The sequence below is a fragment of the Erinaceus europaeus genome, chromosome 16 (genome assembly GCF_950295315.1).
Source record: "Erinaceus europaeus chromosome 16, mEriEur2.1, whole genome shotgun sequence".
Lineage (NCBI taxonomy): Eukaryota > Metazoa > Chordata > Mammalia > Eulipotyphla > Erinaceidae > Erinaceus > Erinaceus europaeus.
The window spans coordinates 79933765-79959056 of NC_080177.1; the positions used below are offsets into that span (position 1 = coordinate 79933765).

General features: G+C 41.7%; 1 protein-coding gene across 1 annotated transcript; it reads left to right on the forward strand.

Annotated features, from left to right (window-relative positions):
- The first annotated feature begins 328 nt into the window (after positions 1–328).
- LOC103124539 (disintegrin and metalloproteinase domain-containing protein 21-like) lies at positions 329–2702 on the forward strand. The gene has a single exon (XM_007535255.2). It carries the CDS (start codon positions 341–343, stop codon positions 2573–2575), a length of 2235 nt encoding a protein of 744 aa, XP_007535317.2. The 5' UTR covers positions 329–340; the 3' UTR covers positions 2576–2702.
- Positions 2703–25292: the final 22590 nt, after the last annotated feature.

Genomic DNA, 25292 nt, shown 5'->3' on the forward strand with positions numbered 1-25292 from the left:
TGTGATGGCCTTGAGAATAGCCCAGTGATTCTACCCTTGTGATCTCTCCAAGAGACCATGGGACCATTCAGCCCAGGCACGCAACTACTTCTCAAATCCTTCCTGTGTTACTCTCCCAATCCCATATACGAGGGTCCCCATATCAGAACATACTCTTTCCTATTGAGCAGACCATTGTTATGTAATCTCTTCCCCAGCCCCACCTCTGAGAGTGTCAAGACTGCAGCCTGTCTCTGCTGTCACAATGATGCTGTCTGAAGAGCTGCAGTTTTAGGGACAGTCCTGCCTGGCCACCAGCTGATTGCAGTTACTCAGGACTTCTTGACAGGCTCGCTCAGTCATGGGCTCTGCCTGGGTCCAAGGCTACCTGAGAGGTCATCTCTGGCTGCCCCTATTCTGTGTCATCTTTTCCCAGGCCTGCTGCTCTCATGCTCCACCAGGATGGCGCTTCACTTCCTCTGAAGTTGTGGTTCCCAGGAAGGTGTCCCACCAGTGGAGTGGAGCCCAGGCCCAAGGCCGGCTGTCCTACAGGTTGGTGTTCAGGGGCCAAAGGCACGTGCTGCACATGAAGATCAAAAGGAACATCATGCCCAGACATTTTCCTGTGCTCACCAACAATGATCAGGGTGCCATGCAGGAGGACTACCCCTTTGTTCCTCGAGACTGCTACTACTACAGCTACCTGGAGGGGGTTCCTGGCTCCACGGGCACACTGGACACCTGCTACGGGGGTCTGCGTGGCATGCTGCAGGTGGATGACTTCACTTATGAGATCAAACCACTGGAGGCTTCTTCCAGATTTGAACATTTGATTTCTCTGCTTGTAATGGAGGAACCATCGGGGATTGAGGGCTGTGACATTGGAGAGAGAAACCATCAAGCCTATGAAGAGGCCATGCCTCCTATAATTCCTAGAGCAGGTCCTGTTTATTTGTGGTGGCCACATACAAAATACTTAAAAATTCATTACACAGTTGCTAACTCATTGGTAGATGCTAACAGAAATCTCACAGGCATAGTGGAGAATATAGTTATTCTAAACAGCATAGCACACACCGTTTTAATTAAAGCTTTTTTAAGTGTGCATATACGCATTTTATGCATCTGGGATAGAGCGAATATGTTTAACTATCGAGCTAAACGTGATATAACACAATCTATGTCTGAATTTGGTCTTTGGAAAGTTCGTGCAGTGTTTCATCACTTTACACATGATGGATCAGTCCTTTTAACAGGTGATAAGATCTATCGACAAGACTATTTTGCTTTTCCAAATACAGTATGCAATCCCAACTGGGCAGTAGGATATGTATATCTAGCAAGGAAACACATATTTTTAGGTGCACTTCTTACAGCACATGCAGTATGTCACATTATTGGCTGTGCTCATGATTCTTCTAGTTGCCATTGTTTTAGAAGAACTAGCTGTATCATGTCTCCAGAACCTGGTCTTCATGACATGGTGAGCAATTGTACATTTCAAACCATACAGACTCGTTTCTTTGGTTGGGATACTTGTTTGTCTGTACGGAATGTCCCATATTACAATTTTCCTTATGAAACACTTCGCTGTGGAGATAAGATCATAAACCAAAGAGAAGAATGTGACTGTGGCTCCTTAAAGGAGTGCGCCAGGGATCCATGTTGTGAGACCACTTGTGCCCTCAGTGTTGGCAGTGTCTGTGATGAAGGAGGTTGCTGCAAAAACTGCAAATATGCTGCCCCTGGGGTGATATGTAGGGATAAACTTGGTATTTGTGACCTGCCGGAATACTGTGATGGGAAAAAGGCCACTTGCCCACAGGATGTGCATACCCAGGATGGAACCCCTTGTTCACCATTAGCCGTTTGCATGCATGGAAACTGTAGTGACCGAGATATGCAATGCCAGTCTCTCTTTGGCTACAAGATAAAAGATGCTTCACCAGCCTGCTACAAACAATTGAATAAGAGGGGCGACAGATTTGGCAACTGTGGTGTCAAATATCATCGTGGTGGAGACAGACCCTTACCCTGTGAAGAAGAGGATGTTTTCTGTGGAATGCTGCACTGTGCTAATGTTAGAGAAGTTCCTGGTGCAGGTGAGCACACTACCTTTCATCACATAAAAGTCAAACATGTTAAAGAAGAAAACTGCTTTGGATTTGATGCACACTTTGGGGCTCACGTGCCAGAAATGGGACTTGTGGTGGATGGAGCAACATGTGGGCCAGGAAGTTACTGTAAGAATCAGAACTGCACCTTCTTTCAAGATTTGAATTTTGACTGTGATATCAAGACATGCAACTTCAGGGGCGTGTGCAACAGCCTGAAGCACTGTCATTGTCTGAAAGGCTGGAAACCGCCATCTTGTGCAGAGAGGGGGATTGGTGGCAGTATAGACAGCGGCCCCCCACCTAGCAAAGAGTATCGTGTCCGTGGTGCTGTGGTTCCTGTCCTAAATCTGGCTTTAGTTATAATGTCTGTGCGTTTCATTCTTTTAGTTCTTGTGATAATTATAGGATTTTTTTCACAAGTACATGTAGAGCCAGATATAATCCTAAAACCACTACAAGATTTAAAATATCTACAATAGTTATCAATGAAAGAGAGGCCTTGACAACAAGTGAAGAATAAGAGAAAATCATGAACCGGAGAATGTCTCATTGGCACCTCTAGTGAAGATGTGATGGGAGATCATTGTGATAATTCCATATCCTCCAATGCTCTCCCTGATGACATTTTGAAATAAATTGTCATAGTAAATAAAAGTGTCCTTATATTTAACTCCATTTAACAGGTTACTTCTGGTTAGATTCTTCCCATTTTTTTTTTCTTCCTCCTCCAGGGTTATTGCTGGGCTCGGTGCCTGCACCATGAATCCACTGCTCCTGGAGGCCATTTTTTCTCCCCTTTTCTTGCCCTTGTTGTAGTTTCATTGTGGTCATTATTATTGCCCTTGTTGATGCAATTCGTTGTAATTCTTCCCATTTTTATAGGTGTAGTAGAAACTTTTGGATTCAGTCAGAGGTAGGTCTGACTTGGGAGTGAATTCTGATATGTTACAGATCTGCTGGTAGCATTCTGAGCTCCACTGGTAATGCACTTTTTTAGCAAGTCATTTGTGTGATGAATAGTGGTTGAAAATATTATAAGGCTGCACGGTGTAGGTTCAAACCACACCCACCAACGAAGATCTGTTCCCTAGCCTCTCAGTGGAAGTCACCTTAGTTGACAATGTCTCCTAGAAAGTTTACTTCTGCTTTTTGTATGTTCATGTGTTTGAGTTCTAGATTTCACATAGGGTGAAGTCATGTAGAATTTGTCTTTCTCCTCTTACTGTGTGGTCACCTCCAGATCTATCTACTTGGTTCTAAAGAACACCATATCATCTTTTATAATTACACATTAGTATTCTATGAGGTATATATCACATATCTACTTTGTCCAGCCATCTGTTGATGGGTAATTAAGGGGCTTTCACTGTTTGGTTATTGATAATAATACAGCTATGAACATAGGTGTGTCTATGTCCTTTCAAATCAATGGCTGCATATCTGGTGGATACATGCCCGAGAGTGAGATTGCTGGATCAGAAGGTAATTTCCTTTTTATTTTTTTAAGGTCATGCCATATAGTCTCCAGAAGGGCAGTGCCCCCAGGAGGGTAGTAGAGTCCTTTTTCTCCAAGTCCTTAACAACACCTGTCATTTCTGATTCTGTTGATGTAGACTATTCTTATAGGCATGAGGTGGAATCTTGGTTTGGTTTTGATATGTGTTCCTACAATAGTAAGTGAAGTGAAACACTTTTTCATATGTCTGAGTCATTTTAATTGCTTCTTTAGAAAACTGTTTAGTTCTTTGGTTCATTTTATTTTATTTTTGTTATGTTGAGATGTATGATTTTTTTTAAACATGTGTGATGTGAAAATATCCTCTTTCAGTTACTGGGTTGCCTTTTATCCTAGTGTAGGTTTGCATTTGATGTCCTGAAGCTTTAGTTTGGAATAGTTCCATTTATTTAATCGTATTTTCATTTCACATGCCCTTGGGGTTCAGTATCCAAACACAAGTTTGATGTTAAGTTTACGCAGTCTTCTGCCAGGTTTTGCCTCTTTTCTTTTATTTAAGAAAGGAGACATTAACAAAACCATAGGATAAGAGGGATACAGTTCCACACCATTCCCACCACCCAATATCCATATCCAATCCCCTCTTCTGATAGCTTTTCCATTATCTATCCCTCTGGGAGTATGGACCCAGGGTCGTTGTGGGTTGCAGAAGGTGGAAGGTCTGGCTTCTGTAATTGCTTCCCCGCTGAACATGGGCATTGACGGCATTGACTGGTCGATCCATACTCCCAGTCTGCCTCTCTCTTTCCCTAGTAGGGTGGGTCTCTGGGGAAGTGGAGCTCCAGTACACATTGGTGGGGTCGTCTGTCCAGGGAAATATGGTCAGCATCGTGCTGACATCTGGAACCTGGTGGCTGAAAAGAGAGTTAACATACAAAGCCAAACAAATTGTTGAACGACTATGAACCTAAAGACTGGAATAGTGCAGATGAAGTGTTGGGAGGTATTCCCTGCAGGCTCTTGTGTACTTCAGCTTTCAGGTATATATTTTTCTCTAGCTTATGGGCACATGTGAACATATGCTCTATCTCAGGGGACCTGGACTATATCTAGGTTTGGGGACTTTATTGGGGAGTGGAACACCTGGAATGGAATTAGAGATACTATGAAAGGAAAGGTCTCACCCGAGTGATGAAGCTGAAGGGTTGTCATTCCACACCTGAAGTCTCTGGACACAGTCTGAAGTGAAGTATGCTGGGGTGGCACTCATTGTGTTGACTGGGTTGTGATCCGTGGATGCAATATTATTTGATTTGAATTGAGAGAAGCATGCAGGAAAGTGGGCCCAACCCTAAGGTTCCAGGACTGGGGGAAATATAGGCTCTTTAGTGGAATTTTGAGGTTCCTGCTGTCTTAGGGTTTAAGAAGACAATGAATAGTTATTGTTATCATCACATTATTTGGTGATTGGGTTAACTTTGAAAAGTTCCTTTTTTAGGATTTGGGTATAATACCCAGCATCTTGTATATAGCTGTGCTACCAGTTGCTTCTGTTCTCCCTGGTCTAGGCTCTTGAGAGAGTCAACATGTCAAAGACAGCCTATGTATTAAAAAGACTCAGTCTGTGTTTTAAGAAGTTCTAGACATATGATCAATTTTTCCCCTCTCATATTAATTGAATAGTGGTTTATATGTCTACAATTTAATAGGAGTGTGCATAAACACCATCCCTACCGCCAAAAGACTGTTCCATCCCAACCACCCACCCCACCCCCTCACCGTGCTGGGAAGCCCAATGGCCCCCCTCCCATTCACCATAGGGTTTTTACTTTGGTGCCCTGCTCTAGATTTAATCAGATCCTGCTTTTAGTTTTCCTTTCTGTTCTTTCTCAACTTCTGTTGATGAGTGGGGACATCCCATACTCATCTTTATCTTTCTGACTTAGCTGACTTAACGTAATTCCTTCTAGCTCCGTCCAAGATGGGTCAGATAAGGTGGGTTCATTGTTCTTAATAGCTGCATAGTATTCCATTGTGTATATGTACCACAGCTTTCTCAGCCATTCATTTGTTGTTGGGCACCTGGGTTCCTTTCATGTTTTAGCTATTATGAATTATTTTGGTTGGGCATTATGGAATCCTTGGGGTATATCCCCAGGAGAGGAATTACTGGGTCATATGGAAGGTCTTTGTCTAGCCTTGTGAGAGTTCTCCAGACTGCTCTCCAGAGAGGCTGGACCAATTTACTGTTGGACTAGCTTCGTGGGCGGAGACAGACGACCAGGGACTCATGGTTGAACTGTACGCAGTATCTCTTTATTCATGCAGAACGCAGCACAATCTAAGCCAAGCTAAGCTAAACTAAACTGATCTACTTGCAAGTAGGGTGTAAACAGGATGTGGTGTAGAGAGGGTGGAGAGAAAAATGACTGGTGAAAATCAGGGTGTGACAAGGAGAGGGGGTGGAGCAGGCAAGAATTCTACCACTGAACTACCAGTGCCCTGGAGGGAGGGGGGTGCTTAGTTAAAAGTGGTTATGTAAACAGAATACAGTGTTAAGCAGGGGGGATTAAACCAAATGAAACAGAGGGGTTTTTAGAAGCAGAATTAGAAGCATACCAACAATTCCCCCTTTCTTTTTAACTAGTGGCCATAGTATCAGGAGTGTGGGGTGAACAGAAACCAATATCATACAGGCGTTTTCAAAAGAACTGGCATACGACATGGAGGAACAAAATAGGAGAGCAGCAAGAACCAGTGTGATGCCAAGGGGAGGCCTGAGGGGGGCGTTTCCTGCCTCAAAGGGCAGTGTCTAGCAGGCGAAAGGGCATTTCTTGCCTCTGGGGGCATCTATTGCCTCTGGGGGCGCTTCATGCCTCTGTGGGCATCTCTTGCCTCAAAGGGCGTTTCCTGCCTCTGTGGTCATGACCTAGTAAGGGGGGGAGTTTCCTGTCTCTGGGGACAGAGCCTGCAGGCGAGGGAGCATGGCCTATGAAATCCCAAGGCAGCTGGCTGTAGTCAGTCTTTGAGAAACCCAGCAGCATAAAGGGAAACTGCTGTAAGTTGTGTAAAGTGTCCAAGAGGTGTACCAGTTGTTGTTTTTGCCGGGCTGGCTTCACGGGCGGGTAACAGACGACCAGGGACTCATGGTTGAGCTGTAGGCAGTATCTCTTTATTCATGCAGGATGCAGCACAATCTAAGACAAGCTAAGCTAAACTGAAGTACCCTAAAACTCACAATGCTGTCTTTATAGATACTTGCCAAGTAGGGTGGAAACAGGATGTGACATTGAGAGGGTGGAGAGAAAAGTGACTGGTGAAAATCAGAGTGTGACAAGGAGGGGGCGGAGCAGGCGAGAATCCTATCACTGAACCACCAATGCCCTGGAGGGAGGGTGGTGCTTGTTAACAGTGGTTATGTAAATAGAATGCAGTGGTTATGTAAATAGAATAGTGTTAAGCAGGGGGGATTTAAACCAAATGAAACAGAAGGGGTCTCATGCATAACAACAACCAGTAAGTCCAATGGAAGTGTCAGTCGAAAGTAGATGACCACAGTAGAAATGCCATTTGAGCAGATGCTTTTTCATGTGAAGACTTGACAGCTATAATTCACTTACTTGTCAAACAAAACTTGTAGCAGATTAGAAGTTTACTATAATTGATAACTCCATTATAACTGGAAGTCCTTTCTAGTATGATTTTAAGGTTGTTTAAACTCAATAAAATGTGGAAAGGTAAACAGAAGAACCATGGTTAGAAGCCTCAGGCTTGAGAATCATTAACATAATCATTGTACTATCTGCCCCACCTATAACTCATACCATTTTCAGGATTAAACGTTTCAGATTTATGCCAAGACGTAAAAAAATAAATCAAAGGAGGAAAAAACAATTTTTCAGATTTTTTCTGGATGTCTATAGAAATCATGGCTGCGTCCAGATTTTTTTTAAGTCAATGTCATACAAAAATTCAGTCATTCAGATCACTCTCTTACGAAACACAACTTGAACCAGATTATCCAGATCTCACCATGTAGCATCATGAGTCCCCAGAGGGTGTCCTAGTCCAAAAAGCTTCTCGAAATTCCATTTAGGGTGCTTCTGACTGTTCTTGCAGGATTGCAGGCACCCATTTAAAAAAATGTCTTCCCATCGAAGAAAGAATCCAATCAGGAGAGGATAACTAACCACGTGTCTCCATTCTTGGGGACTGCCAGGGTACTGGAAAATGCTCCTCAAATTAGAGTAGGCCTTCTCCATGGGAAACATGTGAGAAAAAGTCCAGAAAGTCCCAGTGGAAATCTCCATGCATATCCCAAGCTCTATGATCACTTTCATAAAGAACCAAATTGTGGCCCAGAGCAAAATGTAGTCCTTTTCCTCAGGAAACATGGGAGAGGGAATCCAGAAAGTCCAAGGAGAAATCTCCGTGCGTCTTCCAAGCTCTACGACCACGGTCAGTTTCATTCTTCTGTATGTTACCACCCAGTTTTCCCAGCACCATTCATTGAAGAGAGCCATTTAATACTTTAAGCCCCGTTATCAAAGATTAGATGTCCATAGGTGTGGGGGTTTAGATCTGGGCTTTCAATTCTTTTCCACTGGCCTGTGTACCTACTTTTGTTCCAGTACCAGGCTGTTTAGATGATGGCCTTATAATATAGTTTGAGATCTGGGAGTGTGATACCTCCATTTCTGTTTCTTTTCCTCAAGATGGTTTTGGCAATGCTAGGTGTTTTCTGATTCCAGATAAATGATTGTAGTTTTTGTTATATTTTCTTAAAGAAGCTTGGTAGAACTTTGATGGGTATCGTATTAAATCTGTATATGTCTCTGGGGAGAATATTCATTTTGATGATATTTATTCTTCTGATCCATGATAATGGTATGTCTTTCCATTTCTTGGTATCAGTTTCTATTTCCTTAAATAGTGACTCATAGTTTTCAGTATACAAGTCTTTCACTTCTTTGGTCAGCTTTACTCCTAGGTATTTTATTGATTTTGCTGCAACAGTGAATGGGAGTGATTTATGGATGTCTTCTTCTCCAGTTTTAGTGTTTGCATAGAGAAAAGCTACTGATTTTTGTACATTGATTTTGTAGCCTGACACCTAGCTATATTGCATAATAACTCCCAGTAGTTTTCTACAGGATTATTTAGGTTTTTCTATGTATACTATTATATCATCTGCAAATAGTGAGAGTTTGACTTCTTCCCTTCCAATCTGTATTCCTTTGATTTCTTTCTCTTGCATGATTGCTATGGCAAGAACTTCCAATACTATGTTGGAGAGTAATGGTGATAGTGGACAGCCCTGTCTAGTACCTGATCTGAGGGGAAATGCTTTCAGCTTCTGTCCATTGAGTATGATGTTGGCTGTAGGTTTGCTATATATGGATTCCACTATCTTGAAGAATTTCCCGTCTATTCCTATTTTTTTTGTAGAGTTTTGAGCATGAATGGGTGTTGGATTTTTGTCAAAGGCTTTCTTTGCATCTATTGAGATAATCATGTGTTTTTTGGCTTTGCTTTTATTGATGTGTGCCCCAGCCAGCGGGGCGGTGAACAGGGGCTAGGAACCCACGAAACCTGGAATGAAAGGGACAGGAGAAACAAGAAATGACAGCAAGACAGGACTCTGATCAAGCTGCAAAATTTTATTGTGTTCACAGGCATTTTAAGGCTTCGGGGAAGGGGGAGCACAGGGGGAAGGGGGAGGCAGAGATTGCGGTGGAGGGTCCCTTGCAACTATTTCTGTTGAACTATAACTATATGGTATGTCACTATAACTATATGGTATGTCACTTAGTTTCTGGCAAACATCTTTCCTACAGGAATTAGAAACTTATCTTGAGGGCTTCTGTTGTTTCAAGGCTTAGCTTCTATCAAGCAGAGAAATGGCTTCTGGCATCTCCTCCTTTTGTTATAATTTAACTGAGGCAGGAAACCGGGGGTGAGGGGTGGAGACCTTAACAGCATTTTTGGTGGGCATAACCAGAGGGGCGAAGTATTGACCCAATTCCTCCCACGGGGTGAATGTAAAACCAATCTTCCCGCATCTTATAAGGCTCTTGGTGTCTTTTTGGGGAGGGGAGGGAGAGCCACGGTTTCCAGGGTGCAGACAACTTCAAAGCAGAAGTTTTCTGTTGCTGACACCAACCTCCGTGTAAATCAGGTTTGCTTCACGGGGGACTCAGAGGCGGACTATAAGGTCCTCCCCCTGTAGTACTTTGCCTTACACCCCTTACTGGTGTCCTTGCCCTGCCAAGGTTGGATGCCTCAATGCATAATTCTGAGTTTTATGCCATCCGAAAAGGAGGTCTGTCACCCTCAGGTTCAGCCTTTTATAAAATCAGTAATCTTATTGAAAATAAAGGGTCCTAAGGTAATCATTAACAAAAGACTAATCAAGGGTCCCATAAGGGGCTCTGTAGTGACTCAAGACTATTTGTGGTGGAGTCTATAACCTGTTGTAATTTGTCAGAAAATTCATGGGAGGAATATATAAAGTGTCCTAGAGTGCCACCAGCAAGTCTAAGGGAAGCAGTCAGTGGATGTTATGTCTAGGGGAAGAAACACAGCACATTTGGTCCTCTGGTTGTTGTCAGCGCCAACTGATGAAATTTTTCTTCTTCATAGAGGGTCAGCTGTGGAACAAGCAAAACTAGGAGGCAAGGACCAGGTAGAGAAGAATTGACATGAAAATATAGGATGGTGTTGTACCAAAACACAGAGGAGGTGCATACACATTAGGTGAGGTTCCTTGAACATGAGGAATATTTTGGGAAAAGTGAGCAGTCAATAAACATGCAAAGATGAAGTCAGCAGTGGTAGGTCAGCAGAAAGAGAAGACTTGGATAGGCTGGTGAGGTTAGCTGGAATATATACTGCCATGGCGTCCTTTGTGGTAAGGACTTGCCAACAGGGACTGTGGATTTTGCAAGAGCAATAATGTCATCCACCATAATAAAAGGAAAACAAACATGGACAGCCAGTGTTGAAAAAGAGAAAAAAGGAATATGTCTCTGTGACTGGAAAAGTGGGTGGCTTTGTCAATGAGATACAATAAATGGACAATTTGAATTTTTGTAAATATAAAAAAGACTTAGTATAGTTACTTCATTGACACACTAGCCAACTGAATACTGGGGGGTTCATTCCCCTTCTTTTTTTGTTTATTGAGCTTAAGGGTTTTAGTTTTTCTTGTTTGAGCTGTAGCCCACATAAATTTGGAAAAAATACCAACTGAGAAAAAAAAATGTTTTTGTTTACTAAACATGGGCAGGTGAATTACATCAATCTGCCAGAGAGCATTGGCTTTTATCAGTGGAGATTATTCTTAAAAGTCTGAATAGCAGGATCTTAATTAAACAATGCAGGAGCCAGTAAAGTGCTCTCACTATGGCAGGTCAAGCGTTAAAATTTTAAGAGGCTTGTAAGAAATTAGAAAAATTTTAGGATATGAGTGACTTTAGGAGTCGTCACACACCCATAAATAAAAAAAGAAAAATGTTTAGTTTTAAATCTTACCATCTGAGCAGTCAGTTCTTCATGTGCAGATGTACCTATAATTATTTACTTAGGGAGAGGACTTGTACCCACTTAATTGATGATCTAATGGTTAGAATTGCCTTGAGTTTTATGATTTTAGAAGGCTCTTTATTAAAATATACCAATGTGTTATAGAAAGTCAATACCTAATGTGTTGACATGATAAAATGTTTACCATTTTTTAGCATTATTTTAAACTGATTAGACAGTTTAAGCACACTATTATAACTTTAGTTTACTAAGATCTTTACTCATCACAAGGCTATCAAGAGTAAGCATAGATATAAAACTCTTAATAGATTTTGCTCCTTAGAACTCTAATATGGCAACTTAAAAGGCTAAAATAAAACCTGATAGCTTAAATGTTCAAAATAATAATTTTGTTAAATCAGGATTTGCCAAAACAAATCTTCTATCAGACCAAAAACACCATTTGCCAAGAATAAGTCTCTGACAGCATCTTAAAACAAACCAGATAATTTTTAAAAGCAGAAAGATATAAAGAGAAAAACCAGAGCAAAAGCCTCTGGCATGTAAATAATTAACATAACCATTGTGTTATCTTTTACTAACCCAAGCCAGTCTTAAACAATTTTAAGTAAAATGTTAAACTTTGTTTGTTAGGATCTTTGTTTATCACAAAGCTATCACACCCTTAGGGCAGCTATGAACAAGGGTGGGTACACAACTTAATTGATCTTTCACTTTGATTTGGATAGGTAACTTAAAAAGCTAAAATAAACCTTATAGCTGAAATGTTTAAAATAAATTTTTACTGTTAACATTTCTTTTAGATGACCATTTTACACTAAATAATTTTGTTGAATCACACCTGTTGAATAAAATTTTTTTATCAGGCCAGGAATATCATGTTTAACCCTTTTTTTTTGGCAAGGCCACTGCTCTACACTGACTGGGTTATTAGAAAGCCAATTCAAGCATGGAATTAACAAATTAACAAACAGTGGCAGTTGGTATTGGGTTGCTGGTAATATTTAGAATTTTTACAAGAGTGAGAGAGACTGCAGAGGAGTTTTACCATGCCTAGAGATCTCAGAAAATCTTTTAACTAATGAATTGATGCTGATATTAGCTATCAGAAGGACGAAACTGTCCTATATTTTACTTTGGTAAAGGTGTGCCAACTCTATGAGTCGGGATCTTTAAAACCACATTTAGCTTAACTAAATCTTATTTAAAACTTAAAAGAAACTTTAGTTACTTAGGGGTTAACACACATTAATGAAAACAAGGTACAGACTTAAAACAGACATTCTTGGTGAAAAGAAAAATTTTCCCTTTGAAAAGTGGCTTTTGGATTTCTAACTCAGAGCCTCCCAGGAGGGACGTTTGTGGCTAAGAATGATTGACTGAAGTTTTTGCCAATCTGTGGAGCAGGAGCTCTGTGCCGTGATTGGCTGTGTGGGTGGAACAGGCGGGCTTAGTTTACTGCCATGCATGGAGAAGCGCGGAGAAAAATCTTTGAAAGTTCTTTTTCTAGGCTAAGGTACATTTTACAGCTTTAAAGAAACAAATCATTAAATTTCTATCAAGTGTGTACTGGTTCTCTGTGTTATTGTGGTGGTCTGGTGTTGGGCTGCACCGCGGAGAAGAGAGCGGACGTCCAGAGCAAAGGGGTACACAAATCTTTATTATAGGATGGGGGGGTTGGTTCAGACCACGTGGAGCCAGCCAGCAATGGCCGTCCCCACTACCTGACCACGGGGGGAGAGCAGGGAGCGAGACCTCAGAGAGGGAGAGCTGAGAGCCCAGAGAGAGAGGGGGGGTGAGGGGGCTTTTTATTGGGCGACAACCAGGGGTGACGTGTAGGGCCAGGACTGGTTGAAGGGGGCACTCTAGGATTTCGCAGGGCATAGTAAAACCTGGGGGCGGAGACTGCATCAGAATAACTTCTCAGCAACATCTCCTCCTATCCCTTTATATCTAAATGGACACAGTAAAGAAAAATGGAATGGAGCAGGCTTAAATGTTTTAGAGGAATGCCATGCTCAGGTGGGAAGATGTAGGACTTTCTGTGGAGGAGGGAAGGCTTAAATGGCTGCGAACCTTGTGAGATTTATGTGTTCTCCTGTGCTCAACCCCTCTTTAGAGAGAGAGACTTACCTGGAGAGACTCATCTCATAGGTTTAAGCGCAGCCTGCTCAACCATCTCTTCACAATATCTCTACATCTTTTCTATCTTTCTATCTAGTAATTGCATAAGATGTACAAAGTCTGTAAAAGACTATCATGGGGCAGAAACCTTTTGGCCATAAGCCTAAATGATATAACAAAATAGGAAGGGACAAGTAGGGGAGTAGTAAAAGCCAGTGTGGTGTGAAGGGAAGGATTGGTGTGTAAAGGAACATTCCCTGCTTGGGTGGGGAAAGGGGCAAGGGTACATAATGAGGGGGAGGCGGGAGGCATGACCCACCAAACAGAGGGGCTATTTGGCATTGTATAGTCCTCAAGGCAACAGTCTGTAAAGTCTATGAATTACTCAGGATCAGTCTATGAAAAACCAGCAGCGTGAAGGGAAATAAGCTGCTTCAAAATTGTGTAAAATGTATATAGGGTATGTCAGAAAGTCCAATACAAGTCTCAGTCCGAAGTAGATGGCTAGGGGAAGAATTGGCAGGGGATGCAACGCTGCATGAGGGAGGTCAGCTGCTGGAATGTTGCTTTTCTGTAGATAGCCAGCTGGAACTGCCAACACGTGACAAGCAGGTCAGAAGCAGGAACGGTAACCAGGCATGAAGAAAGTTCTGTCCTTGGAGTCTGTGTATCAGGTTCTTCAGATTGCGTTGAGTGACATCTAGGGTTTCAGGGGGTGTGCCACGGTAGTCGTGCCATCTAGTGGGTGACGTCAGGGTTTGCAGGGGTTCAGATGGTTTTTCCGGGATTCCTGTGAAAGAAACACAAACAATCTGCTTCTCGTGGTTAATTTGAACTTGTAACAAGTTATAGGTTTGTTATAGTTGATACCTCGATGATTATAATTGGTTTAGAATCTCTTTATGATTTTATTTAAAGGTCATCTAATGTGACCTCCTGTAGCAGCCTCTACCGCAGGATCTTGAGACCAATTTTAGCTAAAATATGTATTTTAAACAGACTCAAATTGCTTAGAGAGTTAACGCATATTCATGACAATGATTTTAATGTTTACAGTGCCAGACTGATGCCAGATCTGTTGTGGATTAATTTCCACAAGATAGTTTACAGGGCACCTTTGGGGGCCCTTCAAAGGTGTCCTGTATATAAAATTTATATAGTTTAGTTTTGGGAATGAATAGTCACGTTGAACATTTAGACTTTTACCTAAATAGTAAGTTACCTTAACAAATTAATTTTTACCTTGTCTGGTAAAAGTGTAGCTGTAGGGTTACACTTTTGACCGTTAAGTTAGTGTTACCAAACTTGAGACATACCCATAAACATTTAGTTATAACAAACTGGAGGAAAAAGAACTTTTGTTATAAAAACACATTATTTAAAAACAAATTTAAATCTGTCATTAGTCACACAGTTTATGACTAAACACTTACATATATACCAAAACTATATATAAAATTCAAAAGAGGGAGAAAGAAAAAAAATTGGAATGTTTCTGGATGTCTCCAGAAACTTTGGCTGCGTCCAGCATTTTTATATAAGGCCAATTACCTTTTAGAGTACTCCAAGCAGATGGGTCATGCAAAAAAAAAAGTTTTTATGTCATTCAACACACTCACTCACAAAAACAACTGGCCAGTTATAACATAAGGCATACAGGGAAAGGGTAGGAGAGAGGTCTCTGTGAGCCAGATTTTGTAGGTTCTTCCATGTCGTATTACGGGTCCTGGGATGTATCCTGCATCTGGTCCTCTTGTAGTATTTCTTGTTCTTCAGGAATAACAGCGCCATCCTGCAGGTATTGTCGGACATGGCGGGCAGGAACCCAGACAGGTTTAGAGAAATTTTGAGGGAAAATGCATGTGAAACCCCTTCCCATGGTCAATAATGGGTCAGGCCCTTTCCAAATTTTATCGAGTGGGTATCTCCATTTGACCCTAATAGATGGGAGGGTAGATGGTGTTTGCCAGTGAAGAATAATAGGGGGTAAGGCCGAGTTATTGTAAATATTAAAGAGATTTAACGTAGTTAAGGCTTTTGCTAGCTGGATATTGGGGGGATATGTTCCTCCTTAACAGCTTTTAAGTTAAAGAGAACGTCTTGTTTGATTGATTTCATTCTTTTTCTAAAGAATAACTCGGTAGCCAGATAAGATCTCAATCAGAATTGGTATTGGTTTAACGCTTTCTGAGAGCTCTGGGGGAAGCCAGAGGGAAAAACCTGGATCTTTTTTTGGCTGGATAGTTTTAAGATAATGCAAAATCAAGAGCCCACAGTTCTTTAACTAATTGTAAATGTTCCCTTTTTTTTCTACTAATTTTCTAAGGGAAGCTGTTTTTTTGTGCTAGTTTCAGGGGGTCTTAATGTTGTCAAACAGGGGTAAAGCTTAACCGGAGGGCACTTAGCAGGCACCTCAGGGGTGGGGTCTCCTGAATCAGGCATGGGAATAGAGACAGACTCACAAACAGAAGGTGGCCGGGAGTGTCCCTGTAAGACTTTTTCTCCCTCTCTCATGACTCACTGTACATCAGGACAATGCTTATAGACTTTGAGTATATCATTTACTAAATTCCAATAAGAAAAGCCTGGACTGGAATCTTTTCTGGACCAAACGTCTCATAAATATCTCTTAAACAGTTTTCTACTCTAGCCCATCTTTTTTCATCAATAGTCCCCTCTAAGGGAAAACATGGACAAACATCACTCACAAAATAAAAAAAAAACTTCTTGAGATCTTTTTGAGATCTTTTTTCTTAACCCTTACTCCTTGTGTCTTGAGGGACTCCTTGAGTCCTTTAATGAACAAGTCTTGTTTGCTAAATTCATGTCCCGTGGTAGTGCTTACCTCGCTGCTGTGACACTCCTCCAGATGCGACTCATGGCCGGGCAGTTCCGTGGCGATCTATTCGAGCCTTTGTGTTATCCCCTCGGCCGTGGTAGCTCAGTGAATTTCAGATAGGCCTATCCTCTCAATCAGCGGTGTTCCTAGGTCTCCAGAAGTCTCTTCGCCCCATGTTCGGGTGCCAGAATGCCCCGGCCAGTGGGGCGGTGAACAGGGGCTAGGAACCCACGAAACCTGGAATGAAAGAGACAGGAGACACAAGAAATGACAGCAAGACAGGACTCTGAAAAAGCTGCAAAATTTTATTGTGTTCACAGGCATTTTAAGGCTTCGGGGAAGGGGGAACACCAGGGTAGGGGGAGCACAGGGGGAAGGGGGAGGCAGAGATTGCAGTGGAGGGTCTCTTGCAACTATTTCTGTTGAACTATAACTATATGGTATGTCATTATAACTATATGGTATGTCACTTAGTTTCTGGCAAACATATTTCCTATGGGAATTAGAAACTTATCTAGAGGGCTTCTGTTGTTTCAAGGCTTAGCTTCTATCAAGCAGAGAAATGGCTTCTGGCAGATGTGGTGAATGACATTGATTGACTTATGTATGTGAACCAGCCTTGCATTCCTAGGATAAATCCCACTTGGTCATGATGAACAATCTTTTTGATATGTTGCTGTATCCGGTTGGCCAAGATCTTGTTTAATATTTTGGCATCTATGTTCATCAGAGATATTGGTCTGTTTTCCTTTTTTGTTGTGTTTCTGCTTTTGGTATCAGGGTAATGTTGGCTTCATAGAAGGTGGAAGGGAGTGTTCCTGTGTCTTTGATCTTGTGGAAAAGCTTTAGAAGTATGGGTATTAACTGTTTACTGAAGGTTTCATTGAATTTGTTTGTGAAGTCATCTGGTCCAGGACTTTTGTTGTTGGGGAGAGTCTTAATAATGGTTTTGATTTCTTTGTCTGTTATTGGTGCATTTAGGTTTTGTAGTTCTCTTGGTTCAGTTTTGGAAGGGCATATGCTTCTAGGAATTCTTCCATTTCTTCCAGATTTTCTAGCTTGGTGGCGTATAGTTCTTCATAGAAATTTCGCATGATTTTCTGGATTTCTGTGGTGTCAGTTGTGACACCTCCTCTGTTGTTTACAATTCTATTAATTTGAGTCTTCTCCCTTTTTTTAGTGAGTCTGGTGAGAGGTTAGTCAATCTTGTTTAATTTTTCAAAGAAACAACATGTGGCTTCATTGATCTTTTGTATGGTTCTCTTATTTTTGATGTTGTTTATTTCTGCTCTAATTTTAGTGATTTGTGTCCATCTGGTTGCTTTAGGGTTCCTTTGTTCCTCTTCCTCTAAGTCCTTATGGTGTGCAGTAAGGCCGTTTATTTGAGCTTTTTCTTGTTGTTTAATATGTGATTGTATGGCTATGAGTTTCCCTCTCAATACTGCTTTAGCTGTGTCCCAAATATTTTGGTAGGTTGTGTCTTCATTTTCATTTGTTTCCAGAAACATTTGAATTTCCTGCTTGAGTGAGTCTCTGACCCAATGGTTCTTAAGGAGTATGTTGTTTAGTTTCCAAATTCTGTGTCTTTTAATAATTTTCTGTTTGTTGTTAAATGTTAGTTTTACTCCAATGTGGTCTGAGAATATACTTGGGATTGTTTAAATGCTCTTGAATTTATTGATGCTGTCTTTGTGGCCTAACACGTGTTCTATCCTTGAGTATGTGTTGTGTGGATTTGAAAACAATGTGTATTCCAATTTTTTGGGGTGAAGAACTCTGAAAATGTACAAGAGGTCTAGTCTATCCATCTCTTCATTTAATTCTCTTGTTTCTTTGTTGATTCTGTGCTTTGTTGATCTAAGTGTGAGATTGGGGTGTTAAAGTCTCCCACTATTATTGTATTACTATTGATGTGTTTTTGAACTTCTTTGAGTAGGTTCTTGATGTATTTGGATGATCCCTCATTGGGTACATAGATGTTAATAATCGTTAAGTCTTCTTGGCTGATTGATTCTCTAATCATTATGTAATGACCTTGCCTGTCTTTTATTACTTTATTTAATTTAAAATCTATTGTGTTCGAGATAAGAATGGCTGTTCCTGCCTTTTTTATGGTCCATTTGCCTGTAGGATAGTTTTCCATCCTTTCAGTTTAAGTCTGTGTTTATCTTGTTGAGTCAAGTGGGATTCTTGCAAGCAGCATATGGTTGGTTTATGTTTTCTGATCCATCCTCCCACTCTGTGCCTCTTAATGGGTGAGTTTAAGCCATTGACATTTATTGATATTATGGATTTAATGTATTGTAGTGCCATTGTTCAACAAGTTTTTATTGGTTCTGATATGTTGCAAGTATTATATTTATGTTCTTATTTATAAGAGGTCTTTTAGAACCTCTTTCAGGGCCGGTTTGATGATGGTTGTTTCCTTGTTAACTGTTGCTTGTCTAAGAAGGTTTTTATCCTTCATGTAATTTGAATGAAAGTCTAGCAGGATATATTAACCTTAGTTGAAACCCTTTTTCATTCAGGGCTCAATAGATATCTTGGCATTCTCTTATGGCTTTTAGAGTTTGAGTGGAGAAGTCTGCTGATAGTTTTATGGGTTTTCCCCTGTATGTGATTTTTTGTTTTTCTCTTGCAGCCTTTAGGATCGATCCTTTCTTTATCCTTACTTCTTTTTCATCGTAACTATGATGTGTCTTGGTGTCTTCAGGTCTGGATTGATTCTGTTTGGGACTCTCTGAGCCTCTTGAATCTTGATGTCCTTTCTGTTGTTCAGTTCTGGAAAGTTTTCTTCTATAATTTCCTCTAAAATGTTTGCTTCCCCTTCCTCTCTTTCTTCCTCTGGCAGGCCAATTATATGAATGTTACTTCTTTTGAGATCACCCCATATGTCTCTGTTATTGTTTTCAGTGTCTCTCAATCTCTTTTTGAGCTCTTTCACCTCTTTCTTAGTTTTCTCTAGCTCATCCTCTGTCTGGATAATTCTGTTTTCTGCTTCTGCTAGTCTGCTTTCCCTTCCCTCAGCTGCTTTCTTCATTTCAGCTATTTCAGCTTTCAGTTCTCTGATAGCCTCAAAGTAGTTAGTATTTTTCTTTAGGGTTTCATATGTTGTTTCCCTAATACTGCTAGCCCTTTCCTCCAAAGTTGTTTTCATTTCTGTGATTAATAAATTTATTATTGCTTGCATACTTTTCTTATCTATGATTACTTCTGGCTGGTTTGTAGTTTCTTCTGGGCTCTTGTCTTCATTCATTGTAGTAGCAGTTTTATTTGATCTTGATCTACCCATTTTTTAATGTGTTTTTATTTTTATGTTCTGTTGTTCCTCAGTTGTGTTTTGTGTACAAGCCTTGATATACTAAATACCTTTATGACAAATAAAATCACCATCCTCAGAAATTACAATAGTAACTAAAGCAATAACTGAAGCAGTTTAACCAAAACCAGTTAGCCGCACAATGTCTTCAGTTCAAGAAAAAATAGCAACCAAATCCAAATGAAAAAGAGAAAGGAAAAAAGGGATAGCAGGAATAGACAATTATGCAAATCTGCTATCAACTGTAAATTCTAGGGGTAGCAAGAGGATAAAAGGAAGTAGAGCAGAGACACACTCAGTCCACTCTGAGTCAGATTTCTTCCCTGAAATAGTTCACATATGAGTAGCAGTGAATTCAGAAAGCAGAGGGAGGAGGAATGAAGAAAGGAAGACATGGGGAAAAAGAGAGAAAATAAAAAAAGAAAAGAAGAAAACAGTAAAAAAAAGCAGTGAAAGGAGAGTTGTTGTTGTTTTAATTGGAGGCAGAAGAAGGGCGAGAGTGGATAGAGGAGGAGGCAAGTTTTTCTCACAATGAGTAAGACACTTGGTAGCCTAGCAATGGAAAGTATAGTAAGAGTTAATTTTGGTTAACCTGAGGGAGGGGGGTCAAAAGAATATGCCTGTATATATAATAGTAATAATAGAATAGAGCAGAGTAAAAAGCCCAAGCAGTGGGTCTGCAGCTTGGACAGCTCCCAGTTAGCACATGCACATTGAGTCTAGACAACTGATTGAGAAAGAAAAAACAAAACAAAACAAAACAAAAAAACTTCCAAGCAGTCTTTCCCAGCTTGGGTGAGGCCTGCTTGATCAGCTAATTGTCACTCCAATTGAGGCCTAAGTCCCTTACTCAGAGAAAAAAAAATAGTCTAGGTATTTAGAAAGAAGCAGAGGAATGGCATCCCTAGTTAGCCAGAAATCTTGATAAAGAAAGGAGCTCAGTGGGGAGCCTGCTAGCAGCAGCTCCCTACCCCTAAGGTCTGGTTATGAGGAGAGGGGGGTGGAGAGAAATAATAAAAAATTTTCCTTTCTTTTTGGTCTAATTTTTAACACAAATAGAATTATAGTCACCTCCTTGGTCTCACATTTAGAACGCCTCCTTGCTTGTCCCACTGAAGACCAGGATCTCTAAGGTTTTATAGCAGTTGTTGTCAGAACTCATGCTTGCAGCTGCTTTTCAGTCGCCATCTTGGCTCTGCCCACTGGGTCCTTGTCCATCTCTGTGTTTTTTATTAGTGACTTAATAATTAACAAGATTGTATGAAATTTCCATACAGTTCCTAACTCCAGAGTTCCATGTCCAGTTCCCTCCACTGGAAACTTCCGTATTCTTTAACCCTCTGGAAGTATGGACCAAAAATATTTTTTCTTTAAATTTTTTTATAAAATAAAAAATATCAACTAGACCATAGGATAAGAGGGGTACAATTACACACAATTCCCACTACCAGAATTTTGTGGCCTATCTACTTCCTTGAAAGCTTTTCTTTTTTTTTTTTCCTCCTCCAGGGTTATTGCTGGGCTCAGTGCCTGCACCATGAATCCACCACTGCTGGAGGCCATTTTTCCCCCTTTTGTTGCCCTTGTTTTAGTTTCATTGTGGTTATTATTATTGCCCTTGTTGACGCAATTCATTGTTGGATAGGACAGAGAGAAATGGAGAGAGGAGGGGAAGACAGAGAAGGGGAGAGAAAGATAGACACCGGAAGACCTGCTTCACTGCCTGTGAAGCGACTCCCCTGCAGGTGGGGAGCCGGGGGCTCGAACTGGGATCCTTACGCCAGTCCCTGCGCTTTACGCCACATGTGCTTAACCCACTGCACCACCGCCCGACCCCCGAAAGCTTTTCTATTCTTGATCCCTCTGGGACCATAGGGTAAGTATAATCATAGGGTGCAGAAGGTGGAAGGTCTGGCTTCTGTAATTGCTTGTCTGTTGGATGTGGGTGTTGGCAGGTCGATTCATATTCCCAATCTGTTTCTATCTTTCCCTAGTGGGGCAGGGCTCTAGAGAGGTGGTGTTCAAGGTACATTGGTGAAGTCATCTGTCCAGGGAAGTCACGTTGGTGTCATAGTAGCATCTGCACCTGGTGGCTAAAAAATCACTAAGATGTAAAGAAGAACGAATTTTTTAATAATGAGGAACCTAGAGGCAAGACTATAGCAGATGTGATTTGGGGTTTCCATTTTGGAAAAAAGATAAGAAGTCTATTTTAGTTATATTCCAAGGGGCCCACGACTTTAACTCTCACTTTCTTTTTTTCAATTTTTTTTCATTTTTATAATCTTTACTCTGAGCTCATCTATTCTTTTTATTTATAAAATAGAAATATTATGGATAAAAATATTATGGAAATAAAATGGATAAGAGAGGTACAGTTTCACACAACTTCCATCACCAGAACTCCCTATCCCATCCCCTCCCTCGAAAGCTTTCCTATTCTTTATCCCTCTGGGAGTATGGAGCCAGGATCATTATGGGGTGCAGAAGGTGGAAGGTCTGGCTTCTGTAATTGCTTCCTCGCTTAACATGGACATTAGCAGGTCAATCCATACTTCCTGTCTCTTTCTTTCCCTGGTGGGGCAGGGATCTGGGGAGGTGAGGCTCCAGGAAGCATTTGTGAGGTCGTCTGCCCAGGGAAGTCCAGTTGGTATCATGGTAGCTTCTGAAACCTGGTGGCTGAAAAAGAGTTAAGATATAAAACAGAACAAATTGTTGACTACTCACTGAATCTAAAGGCAAGAACATTGCAGGTGCAGATTTGGGGTCTCCATTTTGGAAATAGCTAGTAGGTCTATTTTAGGTATATTCCAAGGGGCCTATCACTTTACTAGATTTTGCCTGCGCCTGACATCTAATATGCAGGTGAACCCAGGTTATTGTCTGGGGAGATGGTATCATAGTTGGAAAAAGGACTAGAAAGCTAAATCAGGGAAGAGAGAAGACCCCAAATATGGGGAAATATATATAGTTCACTGTATACCCGATTGATTTGATCTGGGGCCCATGTTCAGCACAGAAGCCTATGTAACCTCTGCATTCTTGTAGGTCAGATCTCACATTCTATGGTCACAGCTAGGAACATTCCAGGCTGTACTAATTTCAGGACCCATCTTCCTCAGGTAGTAGGTAGAGTATGTTGTCCAAACTCCTTTCAGAGAATGGAACATTTTCTACCATTGTTGATCCATGTTGAGGGTAAGGTCCTATAGGGGCCCACAAAGAGATCCATTATGTTTTTCCTGATGGAGATGACCAGTGACAGTGGCGAGAGGGATCTGTTAGATTGTTGGATAGTATGCCAGCTCCCCCTGGCTTCTGCTTAACCATATGCCTATATAGGGATAGATTTAATCCCATTCAAAGCTTTGGTCTATTTACATAAATCACTTTTACATTTACATAAAGCATCACACTCCCTCCAGGGCATTGGTGGTTTAGTGGTAGAATTCTCACCTGCTCCACCCCCTCTCCTTGTCACACCCTGATCCTCTCTTTGTCACACTCTGATTTTCACCAGTCACTTTTTGCTCCACCCTCTCTGTATCACATCCTGTTTCCACCCTACTTGGAGAGTATAAAAACAGCTGCTCTTCTGATTAAAGACACTTGGAAATTGCTTTCTGGCTCCAAGAGTTCCAGAGTGTATCTCCTGCGAAGTTAGTGTGGCACGAGTTCCTGATCCCTCTCCCACGCAGCAGCCTAGATCGGCTCCAGTTGAGTTCTCTCCAACCCAGAGAGCACTAGCTCGGGAAGAAGTACCCGGCATCTGGCGCCCAGAACAGGGACAAGTAAGCAGCAGATTTACAAGAAGACATCCTAGATAAGTACACACCTTTTGGGTATCTGCAATAATGTGTTAAGGTGCTGTGATTTTTTTTCTTCCTTGTTGTTTTCCTGAGATATCTCCACCATGGAAAATCTTTTCCAAATTCTGCATTCTTTTTCCAGTATACAATTTTTATATATCTGGGACATTTTTCTCAGGGCTGCACCTTATATCCTGTTGATCATCATAGCAGCTTTTAAGGGATATATAGGGAAACCTCTCAAAAGGCTTAAGGACCTGGAGGCTGAGGTCCAAGAGATAAAGGAAGTGATCATAGAACTTAACCAGCACCTTAAAAACAAGAAGAAGCAAAGGCCTGTCATGATCCTGACCCACCCTAATTCCTCTGCATCTTGCCCTGAGGCCCCTATTTTGGCATCTTGCCCTGAGGCCCCTATATTGGCAGACACGTGTCCGAATTCCCCTTTGGACTCCACAGCCACTTCTTCGGCCACCCCCATTTTGGCAGACACGTGTCCGGAACCTCCTGCTGCCTCCACGGCTGCTTCTTCGCCCACTCCCATTTTGACAGACATATGTCCAAATTCTCCTGTAGCCTCCAAAAACACTTCTTCGGCCACTTGTCCAGAAGCTTCCATTTCGGTGACTCCTCCTACCGCTACACACTTATCAGAGCAAGTCCACACATTTCCAGTCAATGTTGCCCCCAATAGACAAAAACCTCAGGCCTGGTATCCATATTCCGCCACAGACCTGAAGGAACTATGCCAGGCTATCAAGGATGATGGTCAAGGATGACGGTATTCATGCCCCATGGACCAGGTCCATTTTACAAGGCCTGCTTCAGAACCTTAATACCCCCCAAGATTGGAGGGATGTAACTCGTGCTATGCTCCCAGTCCCCCTCTTCCTGCAATGGGAGGCATTCTTTCGTGACGAATGTTTACAACAATCGCGGAAAAATATTCAAAATCAGCCAGAGGGGAATTTTGATGCATTGTTTGGAACAGGCCAATTAGAAACAGGGATTCAACAAGCAGAAGCCAAGTTTCCACCGGGGTATTTTGATCAGGTACACCTGTGTGCATTAAAAGCATGGGAGCGATTAACACCACCCATGGGAGCGGCCTCAGCCCCCATTCTCTCCCTGCAACAAGAACCTGATGAATCCCTCGCTAAATTCATTGCCAGGGTCCAGTCGAGTTTGGAAAGGAAGATTTATAATCCTGACGCTCGTTTTCTCCTCCTGCGATCCATAGTCTGGGATGGAATGCTTCCGCATTTTCGACAGGCCTGTATCACTCTTAAAAATGAACACCCAGATACTTGGATTATAGCTACACAGGATCTCAGATCAAGCTCTTTTCAAGGACCTATGTTACAGGCCTATGCAGCTACCTTACATAAGCAAAAAGGGGCTTGCTTTCAGTGCGGTCGCCAAGGACATTGGCATAACCAATGTCCATAAAATAGACCGCGACCCCACCTCCAGTCAGGGCAACCCCGCCTCCAGACAGGGAATCAGAGACCATGAATGCCATGTCCCAGATGCCAGAAAGGATTTCACTGGAGGAGAGATTGTTGGTCAATGTTCCATAGGAATGGCACGCCTCTGCCAAATGTAAATAGGGATTTAAACTAGGTATGGGGCTTCCCTTAGCAGAAGGAGGAACCCGCGGTATGTGGGAACTTCCAGCATAGAAATAACCGGCTGGAGCAAGAGAAAAGCTCGAATTCAGAGCCTGAGATTTTATGGATCACCCCTGTTTTAGAAAGGGGTCACCCAACTATGACAGTAAAGATTGGTAATATTCCTTTTAAGTGTTTGATTGATACGGGAGCAGATAAGACAATATTAAGACAAGCAGAGGTTCCCCAGAGTTGGGAACTCCTCCCAGGACCACGCTTACATGGTGTTGGAGGATTGACTCAGGCATTCCGCACACAATATCCAGAAGGGACTACCGGACGCTTTCAGCCTTTAATAGCTGATATAAGCACCAATTTATTGGGAAGAGACTTGCTGGAATCTTTAGATGTAGTGATATCCTCAGACACCTCTGCAGGACACCACACTCACTCCTGTGAGACTGCTAGACCCAACCAGCACCCACAATACTAAC

Bases quoted from the DNA above. Each gene is read 5' to 3' on its own strand.
- LOC103124539 (XM_007535255.2), top strand. From the start codon at position 341: ATGGGCTCTGCCTGGGTCCAAGGCTACCTGAGAGGTCATCTCTGGCTG.